This window comes from Capricornis sumatraensis, chromosome 10 (genome assembly GCF_032405125.1).
Source record: "Capricornis sumatraensis isolate serow.1 chromosome 10, serow.2, whole genome shotgun sequence".
Lineage (NCBI taxonomy): Eukaryota > Metazoa > Chordata > Mammalia > Artiodactyla > Bovidae > Capricornis > Capricornis sumatraensis.
Window position 1 is genome coordinate 34,821,820 of NC_091078.1, and position 20,524 is coordinate 34,842,343.

At 39.1% G+C, this 20,524-nt stretch overlaps 1 protein-coding gene across 1 annotated transcript in view; it reads right to left on the reverse strand.

Moving 5' to 3' along the window:
• The window catches only part of RYR2 (ryanodine receptor 2), a 578,200-nt gene that overhangs the window by 344,748 nt on the left and 212,928 nt on the right, over positions 1 to 20,524 (reverse strand). The window contains exons 18-20 of the mRNA XM_068983081.1: positions 3,457 to 3,575; positions 2,758 to 2,891; positions 1,099 to 1,340 (exon numbers count right to left, since the gene is read on the reverse strand). Coding sequence (XP_068839182.1) covers positions 1,099 to 1,340; positions 2,758 to 2,891; positions 3,457 to 3,575 — 495 coding nt within the window. The remainder of the gene's footprint in view (positions 1 to 1,098; positions 1,341 to 2,757; positions 2,892 to 3,456; positions 3,576 to 20,524) is intronic.

Sequence of the window (20,524 nt, forward strand, 5' to 3'; positions counted from 1 at the left end):
GCTTTAATTAAATTTAAATTAAAATATCTTTTCATAATTTATGATTTATACAGCATTAATAAATGAATATCATTTGATTTGCCCGTAAGAGGTAAAGTTTAACTTTTTGTAATGTAAGAAACCTCTGCATATTTTCTGAAGGTTGTGTGTTCTCAGTCACGTCCAACTCTGTGATCCCATGGACTGTAGTCCACCAGCTCCTCTGTCCAGAGTTTTCCAGGCAAGAATACTAGAGCAGGTTGCCATTTCCTACCCAGGTGACCTTCCCAACCAAGGGATCGAACGTGCATCTCTTGAGTCTCCTGTGTTGGCAACAGTCTTTACCACTAGCACCACCCAGGAGCCCCCTTCTTTAGGTTAAATGTGTTATAAAACCAGTTTGGATTCACTCTAAATGCAGCTTTATGAATATAAGCATAAGTCTGCAGAATCCAGATGAAATCTAGTATCTATATAATTAAAAGCTAAACTTTTAAACAGAGCCAATCAAACCTTTTTAATAAATCAGAAAACAGTATATTTGTATATATTACTAATTTTTAATATATGTTAATCATTAAAGCTTAGGGTTGTTAGCTAGTGAAATGAGCTATACATTTATTTTTTAACAGCTCCACACTTCTGAAACAACACATCATTTGATTTTGGACTGTTTCCTCATAGTACAGTTAATAAACTACCCATTCCTGACATGAAACTATCAACCAAGAGATGAAACTTAGTCTTTTTATTATGATTATTTTCCAGGATTTTTTTTTTTTTGGTTCCTGTTTATACTGGAAACTAAAGCATTGCACATACCAACTAAAGCAACTAGGAAACATTTAAGTTTTTGCATTCAATTCGTGAATCAGAATGCCACTTCTGATATATATCATTCATACACAATGAAGTCTTTTGGAGATGTACTATAATTGTAAGAGTTTTCTTTCTCCTTTAGTGAAATTTTTCTTTTGACTCACCTCTTTCATCACTGTAGTGCTGCATTTTTGAAGTCAATGTATCTGACATGAGCCACACAAATAGGTTATGGAAATATACAGTAAAGGCAAAAGATTTCCTTTGAGAATACTGTGAAGGAAAATGGATGGTACTTACCTGACCAGAGGTGAAGGCCATCAAATCCGTAGGAGAAGAGGTCATCTCCGACACCATTTCCACCCCACTCTTCACCCCCTCCGGGGTAGGGTGAGTACCCCTCTGTGGAAGCCCAGCCCACTCGCAGGTGAGTGGCTTCAGCAGTCACGAATGGCTCAGTGTGGTCCACCATCAACTCATAATACCACTTCTTATACTGTGCAGATCCTTCACTGACACCCAGAAAAATATTGGGTCTCATGCTTTGAAGAGATGGGAACAGCATGTGAGAAAATCCACATAAACCTTTCATTGTCTCAATTTATTACCTCATGCTATCCTGAATTAGTCCTGCTTCTCAAACATGCACTCCATCGACCAAGAAGTTTGTTTGGGTTTCCAAAACATTGTACCAAAAAACCTTATTGACTTTTTTGGTCAACCCAATGTTTCCTTAAGTGCAACAAATTATTGAAACAATCACTGAAGTCTACTCTAACAAGCCAATCTTATAGTTAATGTTCAGTGACTTATGTTTGCTTTTGGGAAAATTTGGTTACATCACTCAACAGTCTACTACATTTTTTCTTAACTGTTCTTCAACCTATTTTTACATCATAAACCATATTTAAGGGGAGACACTCAGGGTAGCATCAGGCCCCAGAATTAATGGAGTTATTATTAATCCAGGACATAGAGTGCTAAGAGTTCGGCACTAATGAGCAACTTCACTTTCACTTTTCACTTTCATGCACTGGAGAAGGAAATGGCAACCCACTCCAGTGTTCTTGCCTGGAGAATCCCAGGGATGGGGGAGCCTGGTGGGCTGCCATCTATGGGGTCGCACAAAGTCGGACACGACTGACGCACCTTAGCAGCAGGACATAGAGACATTTTCCTAAGCTAAGCTTTTTTGTCATACAGGGTTTGAGGCTGATGCAAGTCATAGCCTTAAGTGAAGGAACCAAAGTGAGGAATCATCTTTGTTATTCTCTATGTCTCGCTATGAAGAGTCTCTAGTTAGTTGTATTTTAATTGCATTTTATGAAGGGATCCTAACCCTAAATTAACATTACGGATTAGAGAAAGTCTCAGGAACACCACTCATTAACAACAGGTCTAGTGTAGAGAGAACAATAAAGGAAGTCTCAAATCAGTCTTAAAAACACACACACACACACACACACAATATATTTGTGTTTAAAAAAAAAACAGAGGAGAAATACATACTAAACCCCACATTTTTGTTTGAAACATGGTGAAGTAGCAAGTGTTTCCTGGATAGCTGCTAAACACTATGTGAAGTGTATCAAAGTCATTGCTATCACACATAATGCCTTAATTATATTCAATATTATCATTATTACATATGGAAGGCATTATAACATGGTGGTTAAGAGCTCAATCTTTGGAATTAGACTCAAGTCTCATTTTCAGTTCAAAAATTTTAATTTATAAAACATGAATTATAGTAATAGTTCATTCACACACAAACAGTGTAGAATGCATATACAGAATCTGGCATTGTGGCTGGCACAGAGTACCCAATGAATGTCTGGCACCTTGGAAAGTAAATCTAACTGGAAATGTAGTTTCACTGATTTGTGGAATTTATTGTATTTTGGATATCTGAATTCTTGTTATACAACCAATTTGGTGACACGGTCTATCTGAACCTACCTGCTCACATGGTTCACAAGGCGTGTCTGCAATAACAGGTCTCTTCCTGGCAGAAGATTGTCACAGATGAGATGCTGGTTAGAACGGACTGCTACTCCATGGCAAACACAGAGAGAGCATAGGACATCCAGAACCTGAAAAGTGAAATCCCTTTCAGCTGGCTCTCATTCCCTTTTCAGATTCAAGCATCAGCAGTAATTTCCACAAACAGAAACACATTCCCTCCAGGTACCGCTGACCCAGTCACTTTAAACATGATAGTAATGTGTCCACTTATTGTCCACAAACTGAGAACTGCTCCATTCTCCCACTGGTGCTATCCATAAGCTCTACACAGTATTATCTGATTGAAATTAAAAGGTAAAAAACATGGAAAATGACATACCTTTTAAAAATTATCTTTTTAAAGAGTATGTTTTCTTTTTTTTTATTTTTTTTATTTTAATTTTTACTTTATTTTACTTTACAATACTGTATTGGTTTCACCAGTCTATATCCAATGCAGGATACAGCATCCTTGGTGCTGGTGCACGGGGATGACCCAGAGGGATGTTGTGGGGAGGGAGGTGGGAGGAGGGTTCATGTTTGGGATCGCATGTACACCCGTGGTGGATTCATGTCAATGTATGGCAAAATCAATAAAGAGTATGTTTGAATTTATTCCAGAATTCATTTCAGGCAATAAAATGGTTCACTCACCTTGTGATTTCTTCCATGCTTGTCTAAAAGTGAGATAATGGATTTTATATGGCCTTCTTTAATAATATTTAGAGCTTCTGGACTTTCTACTAACACACAGTGTAAAACTTCAAGAATACCTAAACAGAATATAAAGAAAGGGGGAAAATATGATTAACTAGTCTACAATGATCAGTGACTTTCCTCTTCTCTATGTGTTTATTGAGGTGTTGACTGAATGTAGTATAATTATGTGCTCAATATGTTTGTCTCCGAATATCTGTGATAAGGGACAGCTGGTGTCTGGGAGGCAGGGCTGATAACCAAATATGATAACAAACAAGAACAAGGCAAATATACAGTGTTCAGCTAAGTAAGCAGGTAACTCTGCCTATAGAGAAATGAAAGAAAGTAACATTTAAGCGGGGCCACAGAGAGCTCATACATGACCATTTTCCAGATAGGAAACATGGGCTGACTGAAGTCTTGTATGCTGGGCAGAGCTGATGTGCCTGAGGTACAAAGCCAGTAGGAGATGGAAGGGGTAGATTATGGCCAGTTTAGGAAGATTTCAGACGCTAAAAGCATAATTCTGCACCAATGCATCTAACCCATGGAGATCATTACATTCTTCTGGAGATTGTTTCTTGGTTTACAGAACAAGAGAAATATACAAGATTACACAAAAAGAAAAATACAGTATATAAAACCTGAATAAGAATGGTGATATTTTGGGGCATTAGTCATCAGAGAGGACAAAATAGAATATATATTTTCTTATGGTTTAAAACAGAAATAAGAAATAAATCTCATTATCAGAAATTTTAGTGTGAAATTGCAAAGTTAAATGTGTCCATGTGTATTTATACTTTCAAAGCAAGGCTGCCTTGTCAACAGTGAAATGTAGTTCATTTGCAGCAATTAAACATAACATTTAGAACATGTGATCACTGTCTGAGAGCTACCTAGTACTAAGAAGGATCTCAAAGGAACCTTGTAGAAAGGTTTATTCATTTCAAATGGAGATAACTTTCTCAGAACAGAAATGTAAAGTACTCAGGTGTACAAATTGTATAGAAGTAATTCACTATAATTGTCACAAATGACACGTGATCTGAACCCCAATCCATTATAAGGGCTGTTAATGCTAATTTCTTCACCAATGACTTAATTCTTCAAAATATACAGATGTAAATTCAGTGAAAAAAAAATACCCAAAAAGGTTAAATTAATTTTTGGTGTGGTTCAATATCTGTTGTTGTACCCCAAAAATCCATGCCAGTTGAAAATCAAAGAGACTAGAAAATAATTATACAATAGACTAATGGGTAAATTAAAGAAGATTTTTATATAAAGTTATGTAAGTTATCTCTGCTATTAAAAAAGTAAGCAATAAAATAAACTCCTTTATTCCAAGCACAAAGAAACTAAAATAACAGAAAGGGAAAAGCATTTTTAATAGATTAGTCATCCTGATGTCATATGTCATTCTGATGTTTTTTGTTTTCTTCCTATTTCATATTACTATAGAGCGCATGGCTGCCTATATTTATAAATAAAGTTGTACTGTGTATACACATCCATTCATTGACACATCTTCTTGGCACTAAAAGTATGACTCTGCGGCAGTGCATCCTAACCAATGGAGCTCAATCACTCTCCTGGATGTTTACAGTAGAAAATGTTTCTTAGTCTCCAAAGCATGAGAAACATCAAATAATACAAAGGGTGCCTTTGCACTAAAAAGGCAGAGTTGAGTGGCTATAGCAACAAAGTCCTATGATCCCAGAGCCTAAAATATTTACTATCTGGCCTTTTACATAAAAAGTTTACCAATCTCTGATATAAAATGTAATCATTAAGAAAAAACAGGTAGAAGATTTTAAAAAATCAATTATTTCTGTAAATAAACATGCATGAAAGCCAACAGCATTTACATACCTAAGTATATTAGAAAAGATTAAAGACTAAATTTTTGGAAAGAACAACACATATCAAAAATGCAAGAATAGCAATGTGAAAAGAAATCTCTGATTTTTCTCCTGTTCAACCTATTTTAATGGGTTTTCAGAGTTTTGAGTTATCAAATTTTTTTTTTCCAATGGAGCCATATCAGATCCAACAAATAAGCAAACAGTTGAAACGAACTAACTGCCACTGAGAAATGAAAATTTTCCTGCCATACCAATAAATAAGGATGCCACGGTCATCAGCAATTCCAGCCCTCCAAGATGAGCTGGTGAGCCCTAAGGGCACTCAGGAAGGAGAAGAATATCTGCGATACAACAGCCATCAGGCTGCAGCCACTCCCTAAGGTGAGCCCCAAGGGAGCTCAGGATGTGAAAAACCCAGAGAGGTGAGGCTACATATCAAAGGAAAGATTTCATTAGCCCAGACTCTGGCACCTTCCCATGTATAGAAAAACTGTAAATTCCTCAAGTTGGTATATCTGGTTTTCTTTAATTAACAATAATATTTTAATGTTCAGACTGCCTGCCCTGGCTCCTCCCCTTGCCTCCTAGGAGCACTTCTCTCAGAGTTACTTGAGATGCTGTCTCCCAGGCCTGAAGTCCTACAAATTCCCACAAAACAAACATAACTCAACTTCTAGGTTGTCATTAATTTTTAAGTCAAAAGCTCTGATTCTGAAAATAAAAAGTGGAAGAAAACAGTTTTTAATTTCAAATGTTGGAATAAAATGCAGGTAAACTGTTGTTTCATAATAAGAAATTCGTAAAGGGAAACAAATTAGAAACACCAAAAGAATAATTTTCAAAAAGTCAAGACTAGCAAGACTGACAGCTGCTGCTGCTGCTAAGTCACTTCAGTCGTGTCCACCTCTGTGACCCTGATATATGCCTCAAAAGCCTGTGTAAAAAACGAGAGGAAACAATGCTTAACATTATAATGGCAATAGTTGACAAAAGATGATTTAACATTTAAATTTTAAATTCACTGAATAAGACCCAGGAATGGCAATACCACATAAAATTTACGGTGAGCTTCTCAAAGAAAAACTTGAAACCTTGGTAGATTATAATAGAATTATCTAAATGAAAGAATTATGAGCATGCTACACAGTATTAAAAAAAACAAACCCAAATAAGACAAAAATTTATTTCATAAATTTAATTGAAGAGGAAATTTAAAATGTTACCTGCTGTAACTGTTAAAATTTTGCCTCTGTAACTCAGCTTGCCCCTTGCAAAGTCTGGATCATGTAGGTCATGTAGTCTCAGAAAGTGGGGACTTGCAATACGAGGAACTGGAGTTTCTCTCACTCACCCTTGTCCTGCTCTTTGCAATCGCCCAGCCCCTGCAAACCTGCTTAATTATGCCTGTCCAGGCCAGGCATCACCCTCCCCATCTTGACCACTGTTCCCACACGTGCAAAAACCCCTTAGGTTAAACCAGCCTTAGTTTAAACCCCTTAGTTTAAAATAACTAGCGTTGCCCACTACAGTCTGTCTATAAAAACCCCGTAATCCCTTTGTTCACGGGCTCAGAGCTTGTGAACTCCTCTGGGCCTGCCGGTGTAATAAACCTGAGTTCTCCAACTCTCCAAGTGTGGTGCTTAGCTTCTCCAGTACTGGTTTCTGCAACATTTCTGGAGGCTCCAGCGAGATTCCAACCACGCCGGCCCCTTGAGCAGCCTGACTGGTGGCTCGGCCTGGCTGGAGTGAAGGAACCCTGAGACAAACAAGGAGGCGCCCCGCCTGATGGTATTCAGGGTCTGTTTTGGACCAGTGTTCTGACTCTCCCAACAGCTGTGCCCCAGCTGGACTCAGTGGACGGACGGACCAACTCACCAGGAATGGCCACAGGATAAGGTGAGGCCCCAGGGCTGGTCCCCAAGTGGGAACCTACTCCAATGACTGATCACCTCCTTGGGGCTCCCAGGAATGGAGCATCGGATAGGGAGACCTGGGGACTCAGGAGGAAGGGAGGCATCATGACTGATAACCTTGGGGCTCCCAGGAAGGGTGCAACAGTTAAGGAAACCTGGGGACTCAGGAGAAGGGAGGCATTATGATAACCTCTGAATGACTGTGAGTGCCTGATTGCTAATTGAATGGAGTGAGAGAATTTTTTCCTTTTGGAAACTGCAAAACCAATTCTTCTTGCATATGCAATTAAAAACAACTAACTTGTAAAAAGACCTGCCCAGGAAATAGCTTGAAGTTAACTCTTTCCATGTCCTTGAAATACACAGCCAGCTTTGCCTGAGACCTCATCCTTGGGCAAATTAGAATGTGAAGTGGGAAAAAAAAAAAGGGGGGGGGGTGGCCAAAGAGATATTTTAAATATCAAACAGAAAACTATAAGATCTCTGTCAGTCTGTCTGTCTGGATTTATGTATGTCTTAGTGTATGTCTTTTTTCTGATAATATTGTTGAAGTTGTAAATGAGTTCTAATTAACTGGCCTAAAAAAAGTAAGCACTTACAAATTAAACAATTCTAAATATAAGAAAAATTAACCTAAATAAATTTCAAATTCAAGTGAATTGGGAAATAGTCAATATTAAACATCAATATTAAATATTAGTATCAATGTTTGCTTGCTGATCTAATAAGAAAGTAGAATGCATGTTTTTAATAAAGAAGACATAAAAAATAAAATTACATTTTATAAAGGGAAAAGAAAGTAGGTCTGACTTACAGGTGGTTGTTACAGAAAGTGATTAAAAGGTTTGTGGAAGGTGAACCCTGAAAAAGTTTTGTACATGGTTAGGACTGACTAAGTTTAAAATAAATTTAATTAAGCTTACCTAAATGAGTTTAAAGTAAGCTGGTGCAAAAACCTAAATTCAGCCTTTCTCTCTGTTAAGAGGACATACTTTCTTCAGATCTTGAATGCTTTTAATAATAGATTTAAGTTTTTTTACCTCTTAATTGCTCTGTTCTATATTTACCTTTGAAATCCTATGTTAACTTTGGCTAAATAAATAACCATTATTTCACAGTAACTTATATGATCCTACGTGACTGTTATAAACCGTTTTGGTATTTACTGATAAAACTTCCTAAATAACTTGACTTCTAGCTAACTTTGGGATGCTTCAGAGGGCCCCTGAGACATCCCAAAGAGGTATTAAGCTACCTGGGTTCATTGAACATGTTAAATTACATGGGAAGTACTGTTAAAGGGGTGAAAAATCTTTTCAGGTTATGCTGTATGGTTGATGTTACTGATATAGATATTCTAAAATTATGTGAAATTCATATAGATCTGATGGCTAGTTCTTCAAGATTTGTGGGAAAGACTTTCTAAGATTAAACAGATAAACAAATTTTGTTATTAACTGTAAGCTTGTACTGGACTGGAATTTGGTCTTCTTTCTGTGTAGAGAACGAAGTTTTCTTAAAATACAGCTTTCGATAACAGATTATGAATTTCTTTCCTTTAAGTGATATATATGTTTTTAAAGTCTTTTTGTTTCTTTGGTAAACTAAATAAACATTATTTAAGATTATGCTACATGTAGACAAAGCTCATTCTGCTTCTACAAAAAACTACCCCACATGGTTAGACTTTTGCTATCTTGATGTCCTTAAAACATGGTGATAGCTTGCTCTTAAATCAGGAAATTAAAAAAGGATAAACAACAGCTGAAAATCAAAGAGCCAGGGCTATGGGAAATCCAAGACAGCTGCTTGGCTTTTCCCAGCTCCCTGACAGACCTCATTTTTAGTTTATGGGTTAAAGCCTTACCTGGCTACACTGCTAATACCCTCACAGTGAGTTCTTCAAAAACAGAAAAAATTATGTTTCACTAAATATTAAGTTCTAGTTTTGTTACTAAGGTCTGTGCTTACTATCTCACTTGTGAGATAGTTTCTTGTTATGTTATATTGCTAAAAGGCTTAATTAAGTTATTAAAAAGAACACTCTTAAGATCGTTTCTAAAGCTTATCTCAGTCTTTGGATAAAGGTCAGATGCTTCATGATGTACAACCAGGGGATTCAGTTCAGTTCAGTTGCTCACTCGTGTCCGACTCTTTGTGACCCCATGAATTGCAGCATGCCAGGCCTCCCTGTCCATCACCAACTCCCAGAGTTCACTCAGATTTGCATCCATCGAGTCAGTGATGCCATCCAGCCATCTCATCCTCTGTCGTCCCCTTCTCCTCCTGCCCCCAATCCCTCCCAGCATCAGGGTCTTTTCCAATGAGTCAATTCTTTGCATGAGGTGGCCAAAGTACTGGAGTTTCAGCTTTAGCATCATTCCTTCCAAAGAAATCCCAGGGTTGATCTCCTTCAGAATGGACTGGTTGGACTCCTTGCAGTCCAAGGGACTCTCAAGAGTCTTCTCCAACAACATAGTTCAAAAGCATCAATTCCTCAGCACTCAGCTTTCTTCACAGTCCAACTCTTGCATCCATACATGACCACTGGAAAAACCATAGCCTTGACTAGACGGACCTCTGTTGGCAAAGTAATGTCTCTGCTTTTCAATATCCTATCTAGGTTGGTCATAACTTTTCTTCCAAGGAGTAAGCGTCTTTTAATTGATGGCTGCAGTCACCATCTGCAGTGATTTTGGAGCCCCCCAAAATAAAATCTGACACTGTTTCCACTGTTTCCCCATCTATTTCCAATGAAGTGATGGGACCGGATGCCATGATCTTCGTTTTCTGAATGTTGAGCTTTAAGCCAACTTTTTCACTCTCCTCTTTCACTTTCATCAAGAGGCTCTTTAGCTCCTCTTCACTTTCTACCATAAGGGTGGTGTCATCTGCATATCTGAGGTTATTAATATTTCTCCCGGCAATCTTGATTCCAGCTTGTGCTTCTTCCAGCCCAGCGTTTCTCATGATGTACTCTGCATATAACTTAAGTAAGCAGGGTGACAATATACAGCCTTGACATACTCCTTTTCCTATTTGGAACCACTCTGTTGTTCCAAGTCCAGTTCTAACTGTTGCTTCCTGACCTGCATACAGGTTTCTCAAGAGGGAGGTCAGGTGGTCTGGTATTCCCATCTCTTTCAGAATTTTCCAGTTTACTGTGATCCACACAGTCAAAGGCTTTGGCATAGTCAATAAAGCAGAAATAGATGTTTTTCTAGAACTCTCTTGCTTTTTCCATGATCCAGCAGATGTTGGCAATTTGATCTCTGGTTCCTCTGCCTTTTATAAAACCAGCTTGAACATCTGGAAGTTCACGGTTCACGTATTGCTGAAGCCAGGCTTGGAGAATTTTGAGCATTACTTTACTAGTGTGTGAGATGAGTGCAATTGTGTGGTAGTTTGAGCATTCTTCGGCATTGCCTTTGTTTGGGATTGGAATGAAAACTGACCTTTTCCAGTCCTGTGGCCACTGCTGAGTTTTCCAAATGTGCTGGTATATTGAGTGCAGCACTTTCACAGCATCATCTTCCAGGATTTGAACTAGCTCAACCGAGATTCCATCACCTCCACTAGCTTTGTTCTTAGTGATGTTTTCTAAGGCCCACTTGACTTCACATTCCAGGATGTCTGGCTCTAGGTGAGTGATCACACCATCATGATTATCTTGGTCATGAAGATCTTTTTTGTACAGTTCTTCCGTGTATTCTTGCCACCTCTTCTTAATATCTTCTGCTTCTGTTAGGTCCATACCATTTCTGTCCTTTATCGAGCCATCTTTGTATGAAATGTTCCCTTGGTATCTCTAATTTTCTTGAAGTGATCTCTAGTCTTTCCCATTCTGTTGTTTTCCTCTATTTCTTTGCATTAACACTTGGTTATAATCATTTAACAAAGACAGATGACCTGGGGTATACCGGGCTATACACAATGAAAGTTCTTGACTTAAATTCTTGCTTTTGAACTTACTTATGACTGCTAGCTATATTATTTTCTATGTAGCTTGTTTCAGAAGATTATATCTTATGTTCCCAAAAATGTGACTGAGCCTGTGATAAAATGCTGATATGCAGTTCCATATGAGATCAATAATTATAATAATGTAACTCTAGATATGGAAAGAAGCAACAAGAGGAAATATTTTCCTGGACCAAGAGGTTAGTAAGAGAGGTACAATCCAGAGACTTTTGCTACTTACAAGGCCTGGTCTACTGACAACATATTGAGTGGCCTGTCAATGGAATCTTTGTTAGACCTGGGAAAGAGCCTTTCCAGCACCACGGGACACAATGACCATGAAATGCCCCCAAACATGGTCAAATATGTGGGTATAAAGGGGCCCTGCTGACTGGAAGTTAGCCCTTGCCAGCTACCTCTACAAAGATTAAGTCATGACCACTACAAGATGCTGACCTTCAACACCCCCTTGTAAGGAGTTCAGGGTGGAGACAAGAAATAAGGCACTCTGCTCTGGGAAAATCCAGAAAAACAGGCCCTCAGATAGTCAGATGTTTTCAGGTAAAGATTTGTATGAGTCCAAATTCTTGCATCTTCTCATACCTAGAGAATTGCAAACCAATGTCTGGACTGGTTCTCCTAGCTAGCACCTCAGCAGCTTTCCTAGGTCTATTAATCTTTGGGCAATATATCTTTAACTGTCTTGATAAGTTTGTTTCTCCAAGTACTAGTACGACAAGAATATCCCCCAGCCAACACCTAGACAGTGCTAGAACAAGCTGCCTTATTCTGTGGACTCTCACTGCCCTCCGTAAATGAACCCCAAGGTCCTCAGGCTATTCTCCCTTTGAGATCTTATATGGGAGACCACCCCCAGTGATTAAAAACACTCAAGGGAGACCACCAACAACTAGCTGACCTGGAGATGTTCCAACACCTCCAGGCATTGGGAGAAGCCTTCCACCATATTGCCCATTCCACTGGGCAACTGGGTTCACCCCTATCAGCCAGGAGATGAGGTATGGTTAAAGATGGGAAAAAGGAACCACTTCAGCGAGATTGGACAGGCCCTCACACAGTCATCCTGACAACCCCTACTGCTGATAAAGTTACAGATGTCATCCGTCAGATCCACCACACCAGAGTCAAGAAGGCAGCGACTTCCTGTGATGAGGACACCTGGAAAGCAGTTCAGGACCCCCAAAACCTCCTCAAGGGCTGGTTCCAAAAACAATGACCCTCACCCATGAAGGATGCTGAGCACTGCTCTAGTCGCTCTGGGAGCTGACTAGTCAATGCACCACAGAAGCTTAAGGATTCTACAGCGTTGCTCCAGCCACACTCCAGCATCTGGCTGGTCAGCACATGGTGGAAGCTTGAGGATCTGGCTATCAAAATATCAATGGATCATAAAAAGGAGACAGGAACTAGCAAACTCCTGGGGTAACTGGAACAATATCTGGAGCTGAACATTGCGATTTCTCCCTTTAGCCAGTCCTCTCTTCATGTTCTTTGTGGCAGTATTGTTTGGCCCTGTATTCTCAATGCAATTACCCAGTTCACAACCTCTCGGATTGAATCCATAAAGTTACAAATGGTAATAGCTCAATATAGCCCCCTAAACAAAGGGGAGCTCTGAATATCCTACCAAAACATGAGATGATGCTTTCTACAACAAGTGACAGAAGCATCAAGAGCAGGGAATGAAGAGGAATAGTTAAAATTTTACCTCCTTTTGCCTCTGTAACTCACCTTGCCCTTTGCAAAGTCTGGATCACGTAGGTCATGTAGTCTCAAAGTCAGGATCTGCAATCCTAGTAACTGGAGTTTATCTCACTCACCCTTGCCCTGCTCTTTGCAATCGCCCAGCCCCTGCAAACCTGCTTAATCATGCCTGTCCAGGTCAGGCATTCCCCTGCCCATCGTGACCACTGTTCCTGCGCACACAAGACCCCTTAGTTTAAACCAGCCTAGTAACAGCTAGTGCTGCCCACTACAGTCTGTCTATAAAAACTCTGTAACCCCTTTGTTCAGGGCTCAGAGCTTGGAGTGTTACTCCTCTGGGTCTGCCTGAGTTCTCCAACTCTCTGAGTGTGGTGCTTGGTTTCTTGAGTACTGGTTTCTGCAGCATAATCACTTTTATAGAAATGACTTGTGAAGTTTCTAATAATGACAGAGAAATGTATAATATAAACTTTCAAAAGTAGATACAAAACTGGATATATATTAGGATTGCAACTATGTAAAGTATATTTATTGGTATAATACATATATTTCAAAAAATATCAGAAGTTATCCCATCAGGATGTTAGTGCAAGTTATTGCTGGAGTATGTACAACTCAGTTTGAACTGGCAAGTCCACTTCTGTGTGGATTTTGTTCACTAAATATGTACTACAGTGGTACACGATCCAAGGCTGATTTAATCTGTGGATGTGGAACTGCACATACAGAGCCAACTGTAAAGTTACACATGGATTTTCAATAGCACAGAGAGTCGGCAACCAGGAGCCCATGATGTTCAAGGGTCAACTGTTCTTCTCTTGCAAAATTTTGTCCACTCAATGAAAGGAGCACACAAAACTTTTAAAGAAGAAAATATTTCAAGGTTCTGGTTCAAGGTAGTGACATTGGTGTGCCTGGTGTGCTGCAGTCCATGGGGTCACAAAGAGTCGGACATGACTGAGCGACTGAACTGAAAGATTAAAAGTGACATTGGGAGATCCTGAACTCACCTCCTCCCAAGAACACACTACATCTACATGTATATACGGAACAGTTTCATTTTAAAGGAACTAAAAAACTGAGTGAATCCTATATATCAGGCAAATACACACATACACAAAAACCAGCCTTGAATCAGGTGTGAAAGGCTTTTACATGATCTTGCTGTAAACCCTACTCCCAGAGCCATTTGCCTTAAAATGTTTATGGCTGTAACTTCCGGAATTGTTTATATCCTCATGAGCAAGAAAAAATCTTTGAGGATGTAACGAAGTGTCTGGAAAGAACTTAATGATATTGGAAGCGTGCATGTGCTGGGATGGGGGAACATGCTCCTCACAGTTTGCTTTTTATCATGAAACTTACATGCTTCTTACTTGGCTTCTAAAACTATGACAGCTCCATCTGGGATCAAACTTAACTGTCCTACTTTCTGATGATGGCTCATGCCGAGGGCTTTCCAGTATTGAACCAAATTTGTTGAGGGTCTGCATGGAAAAAGTGGAAATAAGCCACAGAGTAGAAGTCTTGTATTTGGTCTAACTTTACCTATCAGGAGGAATCTAATCAGGAGATTTTACCTTGTGCCAAGTAGGCACAAGGCCCCTGGTGAACTTTCACCAGTCTATTTCAGAGAGGAGTGAAAAGAATCAGACTGGTAGCCACATCAACACAGAAGGCCCTTGGGGTCAGTTGTGAGAAATAATACATGCAAAGTTTTTAGAACAGGGCTTGGATCCAAGTATTGTTATATTTTATGGTTGTAACAAAATAACATAAAAGACAAATAAAGTGAAATAAAAAGGACCAGTAAGGAAACATTATAAACTATGTTTCACTTTAAACAGAGGATAAAAATTAAAAAATAGGAAAAGGTAGAGAAATGCTGAATGTACAACTCTGATTAGAAGAAAATTTCAGGAAAAAATAAAAACCCATTGATCAGCAGCAACACAGAGAAGCTCATGTATAAATCAACTATACTTCAATAAAATTAAAAATAAAAGGTGAAACTTCATTTTTGTCCATGGCAATGGGACAGAAGTTCAGTATCCAAGAGAACTAGAAACCAATCCTGTAAAATGTAGAGATCACTGTGATTTTGTTTTTAATAAGCAATTTTTATTAAGTAAGTCCTTCCTGGATTATCCAGCTATTCCAGGAAAAGATTTCCTCTTTTATTTCTCTAGTTAACCAGGATTCTGTAGAGTAGACGAGTGCTCAGTCGTTCAGCTGTGTCCAACTCTTTGTGGTCCCAAGGACTGTAGCCCACCAGGCTCCTCCATCCATGGGATTCTCCAGGCAAGAATACTGCCATTTCCTCCTCCAAGGGGACTGAACCCATGTCTCCTATGTCTCCTGCACTGGCAGGCAGATTCTTTACCACTGTGTCACCTGGGAAGCCTGGATTCTGCGGAAGCCACCCTAAAAGACTACATGCAGGGAGAAACAAAAACAGCAAAAGGAGTGAACACTCCCATCTTCATACTAACTATGGAGACTCTAAGGAGGCAGGATGGAAACCTGAATTCTAAGAACTGCCCAAAAAACTCCTGGGAGACAAAGGCTCTCTTGATTTGGTGGAGATAGCGGCTGCAGCCTGGATGGAGACCAGCCACCCAGGACAGGTGGGACAAGTATTAATATAAGGCCGCTGTAAGACAACTGCTTGCCCTTGGCTGCAAAATGGGTAGCAGCAGCCCAGGTGGCTGGAGCCAGTATAATTTTAGGAGAGTACTAGAATCCTCCAAGGACAGGGAAGTGACCATAACAGATGCCAACTGACCACCCGCCCTTGGGAATTTGCCCTTTCACATGCTCCTCATCTAAATTTTTAGGTGGCTGGCTAGTTAGAGGCTAGGGAGACCACTTCTGTACATATGCTCCTTTCTGAGCTGTAAAGACCTGGCATACAAAAGCCATCTTTCTATAAAAGCTCCTAAAGTCAGGAACAAGACAAGGGTGCCCATTCTCAACAATACTATTCAACATAGTTTTGGAAGTTTTAGCCATAGCAATCAGAGAAGAAAAATAACTAAAAGGAATCCAGATTGAAAAAGAAGTAAAACTCTCACTGTTCCTCACATAGATCTCACATAGAGGATCCTCACATAGAGGATCTCACATGATCCTCTACATAGAAAACCCTAAAGACTCCACCAGAAAACTACTAGAGCTAATCAATGAATATAGTAAAGTTGCAGGATATAAAATTAACACACAGAAATCCCTTGCATTCCTATAAAATAACAATGAGAAAACAGAAAGAGAAATTAAGGAAACAATTCCATTCACCACTGCAACAAAAAGAATAAAATAATTAGGAATAAATCTACCTAAAGAAACAAAAGACCTATATATAGAAAACTATAACACACTGATGAAAGAAATCAAAGATGACACAAATAGATGGAGAAATATACCATGTCCATGGATTGAAATATACCATGTCCATGGATTGATTCTTTCAAATCAATATAGTAAAAATGAGTAAAGTACCCAAAACAATCTATAGATTCAATGCAATCCCTATCAATCCACCAATGGTATTTTTCACAGAATTAGAACAAATAATTCCACAATCTGTATGGAAATACAAAAAGCCTCGAATAGTGGAAGCAATCCTGAGAAAGAAGAATGGAACTGGAGGAATCGACCTGCCTGACTTCAGAATATACTACAAAGCTACAGTCATCAAGACAGTATGATATTGGCACAAAGATAGAAATATAGCTCAATGGAACAAAATAGAAAGCCCAGAGATAAATCTACACACCTATGGACACCTTATCTTTGACACAGGAGGCAAGAATATACAATGGAGAAAAGACAATCTCTTTAAAAAGTGGTGCTGGAAAAACTGGTCAAAGAGTGATCTGTAAAAGAGTGAAACTAGAACACTTTCTAACATCTTACACAAAAATAAACTCAAAATGGATTAAAGATCTAAATGTAAGACCAGAAACTGTAAAACTCCTAGATGAAAACACAGGCAAAACACTCTCTGACATAAATCACAGCAGGATCCACTATGACCCACCTCCCAGAGTAATGGAAATAAAAGCAAAAATAAACAAATGGGACCTAATTAAACTTAAAAGCTTTTGCACAGTGAAGGAAACTATAAGCAAGGTGAAAGGACAGCCTTCAGAATGGGAGAAAATAATAGCAAATGAAGCAACTGACAAAGAATTAATCTCAAAAATATACAAGCAACTCCTGCAGCTCAATTCCAGAAAAATAAGCAACCCAATAAAAAATGGGCCAAAGAACTAAATAGACATTTCTCCAAAGAAGACATACAGATGGCTAACAAACACATGAAAAGATGCTCAACATCACTCATTGTCAGAGAAATGCAAATCAAAACCACAATGAGGTACTATCTCATACCAGTCAGAATGGTTGCTATCCAAAAGTCAACAAACAAAAAATGCTGGAGAGGGTGTGGAGAAATGGGAACCCTCTAACACTGTTGGTGGGAAAGCAAACTAGTACAGCCACTATGGAGTAGAGTGTGGAGATTCCTTAAAAAACTGGAAATAAAACTACCTTCAGTTCAGTTCAGTTCAGTTTGTAAGTCGTATCCGACTCTTTGCGACGTTATGAATCGCAGCACACCAGGCCTCCCTGTCCATCACCAACTCCCAGAGTTCACTCAAACTCACGTCCATCAAGTCAGTGATGCCATCCAGCCATCTCATCCTCTGTCGTCCCCTTCTCCTCCTGCCCCCAGTCCCTCCCAGCATCAGGGTCTTTTCCAATGAGTCAACTCTTTGCATGAGGTGGCCAGAAGAGTTTCAGCTTCAGCATCAATCCTTCCAATGATGACCCAACAATCCCACTGCTGGGCATACACACTGAGGAAACCAGAATTGAAAGAGACACGTGTACCTCAATGTTCACCGCAGCACTGTTTACAATAGCTAGGACATGGAAGTTACCTAGATGTCCATTCGGAGAAGGCAATAGCAACCCACTCCAGTACTCTTGCTTGGAAAATCCCATGGACGGAGGAACCTGGTAGGCTGCAGTCCATGGGGTTGCTAAGAGTCGCGCACGACTGAGCGACTTCACTTTCCCTTTTCACTTTCATGCATTGGAGAAGGAGGAAATGGCAACCCACTCCAATGTTCTTGCCTGGAGAATCCCAGCGACGGTGGAGCCTGGTGGGCTGCCGTCTACGGGGCCGCACAGAGTTGAACACCACTAAAGTGATTTAGCAACAGTAACAGCAGATGTCCATTGGCAGACAAATAGATAAGAAAGCTGTGGTACACATACAGAATAGAATATTACTCAGCTATTGGGAAGAATGCATTTGAATCAGTTCCAATGAGGTGGATGAAACTGGAGCCTATTATACAGAGTGAAGTAAGTCAGAAAGAAAAACACCAATACAGTATATTAATGCATATATATGGAATTCAGAAAGATGATAACAATGACCCTATATGTGAGGCAGCAAAAGAGACACAGATATAAAGAACAGACTTTTAGACTCTGTGGGAGAAGGCAAGAGTAGGATGATTTGAGAAAACAGCATTGAAACATGTATATTACCATATGTGAAATCGATGACCAGTCCAAGATCGATGCATGAAACAGGGCACTCAAACACTGTGCACTGGGACAACCCTGAGGGATGGGATGAGGAGGGAGGTGGGAAAGAGGTTCAGGATGGGGACACATGTACACCCATGGCTGACTCATGTCAATGTATGGCAAAAACCACTACAATATTGTCAATTAATTAAACCCCAATTAAATAAATAAATTTATTTTTTAAAAGCCAGGCATGCTCTCAGCCTAGTCACTTTCAGTTTTCCTTCACACTTTAATGCCTATTGTTAGAAATAAGTTATGCGGTTAAACAGTTAAGCATGAAAAATGATTATAAAATAAATTCTATGTGGCAAAGTGGTAATTTTTCTCAAATATGAGACAGTTGAAGATTTATGTTTCAAGAACTATTTTCTAGAAAAGTAGTTTGCCATCAATCCCATACACGGGCTTGTAGAAAGGCATTCTGAAATAGGATAAAGACTGTGGATAACCCAGCAACTTGAATCATGTTTGCATTCAGAAAAGAATGTTCTTGTTCATTTGGACTTGACTTTGGGAGAATACTTTTTTCATTTATCACATTCAAAATACAGGGAGCCCTCCAAATCCAGACTCCCCATTCTCTTCCCTCTTTTCCCTTTCCAGTTACAACTTAATGCTATACTACACACTGTAGGCTGTATACTGACTTTTTGAGTGTCACTCAAAAATTACTAATTTTTGACAAGAGTCTTAGCTAACTATCAAATTAGTAATCTTTAACTTCTAAAGCATGATTTCAAACATTTACAGTGACTATCTTTGAAAGACATAGTTTCTGTTCCCCTATATTTAGTGACCCATCAGCACTAAACATCATTTACACATCTTGATGACCCAAGATCATTATTAAAAACATCAATCACTGTAATGTGCTCTAGGTGAAATCTCTGGATGCAAATAGATGATTACCGTGTGGTGTTACAGAGTCAAACATGTATTGATCCCAATAACTATCATAGAAGATTTTCTTTAAAAGCTCTCCAATATCACCGTGATTCTGATTCAGTGTTTCTTATACGGTTCAGGTACATGATCTCCTGGGTTTAACATAGGTGACTTTCTGCAAAATCAAAAGCTTTCAATCAAGAGCTAAAGACACCTTTTCTATGGCTATCTCCTAGAAGATGGTCTCTTTCTCTGGTATCACTGGTGCTGCTTGGATTGCTAGTATCACTTTAGAAGGTTAGCTATATCTATGTCCCTAATACTGGATCTCATACAATATCCTGTGAGCCCATATTCTCTCTAACTCAACTGATTATACCTAAGTAGATATTAAGGTGGAGGAGTTTCCTAAACACAATCTTCTGTGACAAATTATTCCAGTAGCTACAAAGCTTTTCCTTTGAAAAATGACTGGTTTATGCTCTGTAAGAAATAGCTGTGACATCTTTGGACGCTTTAAATTGTCCTGTTTCCAGGTAACAAAAACCGCACTGTATGTTAGTGCAAAGCTCTGGAAATTCAGGACCACTCTCAGCCCCTTATTCTGCTTACACCCAGAAGGAACACCATTCATGGCACTTGCTAAGTATAGGAGGAATTAGCAGGAATCCAGAAGAAGCCTACTTTGATCCCTGCAAAACTATCTGGGGGAAGAGACTATATAAAAAATAAGAAAAAAATAGTCAGCCTCCTGACCAGCTGATTGTTCTTAACCACCTTCTGAAAAAGTATCTTAAGGACTGAAAAAAATTCTCAAGTCTAAAGGAACACCCAGCCTGAGTGGATTACATCAACTCAATCAACAGTATTTTTTATACAAATCTTTTGTCTTTTCAATTAAATTTGGCCCAGGCACAGAATCACACATGAAGTTTGTGACATTGTCTAATTTATTCCCCCACACCCCACCAAAAAAATTCATAGTGGATATTCTTATAAACTGATTAGACAGTCTAATAAGGCTTTATGCAGTGGTGATATTGGTCAACTTTAGATAATGCAGAA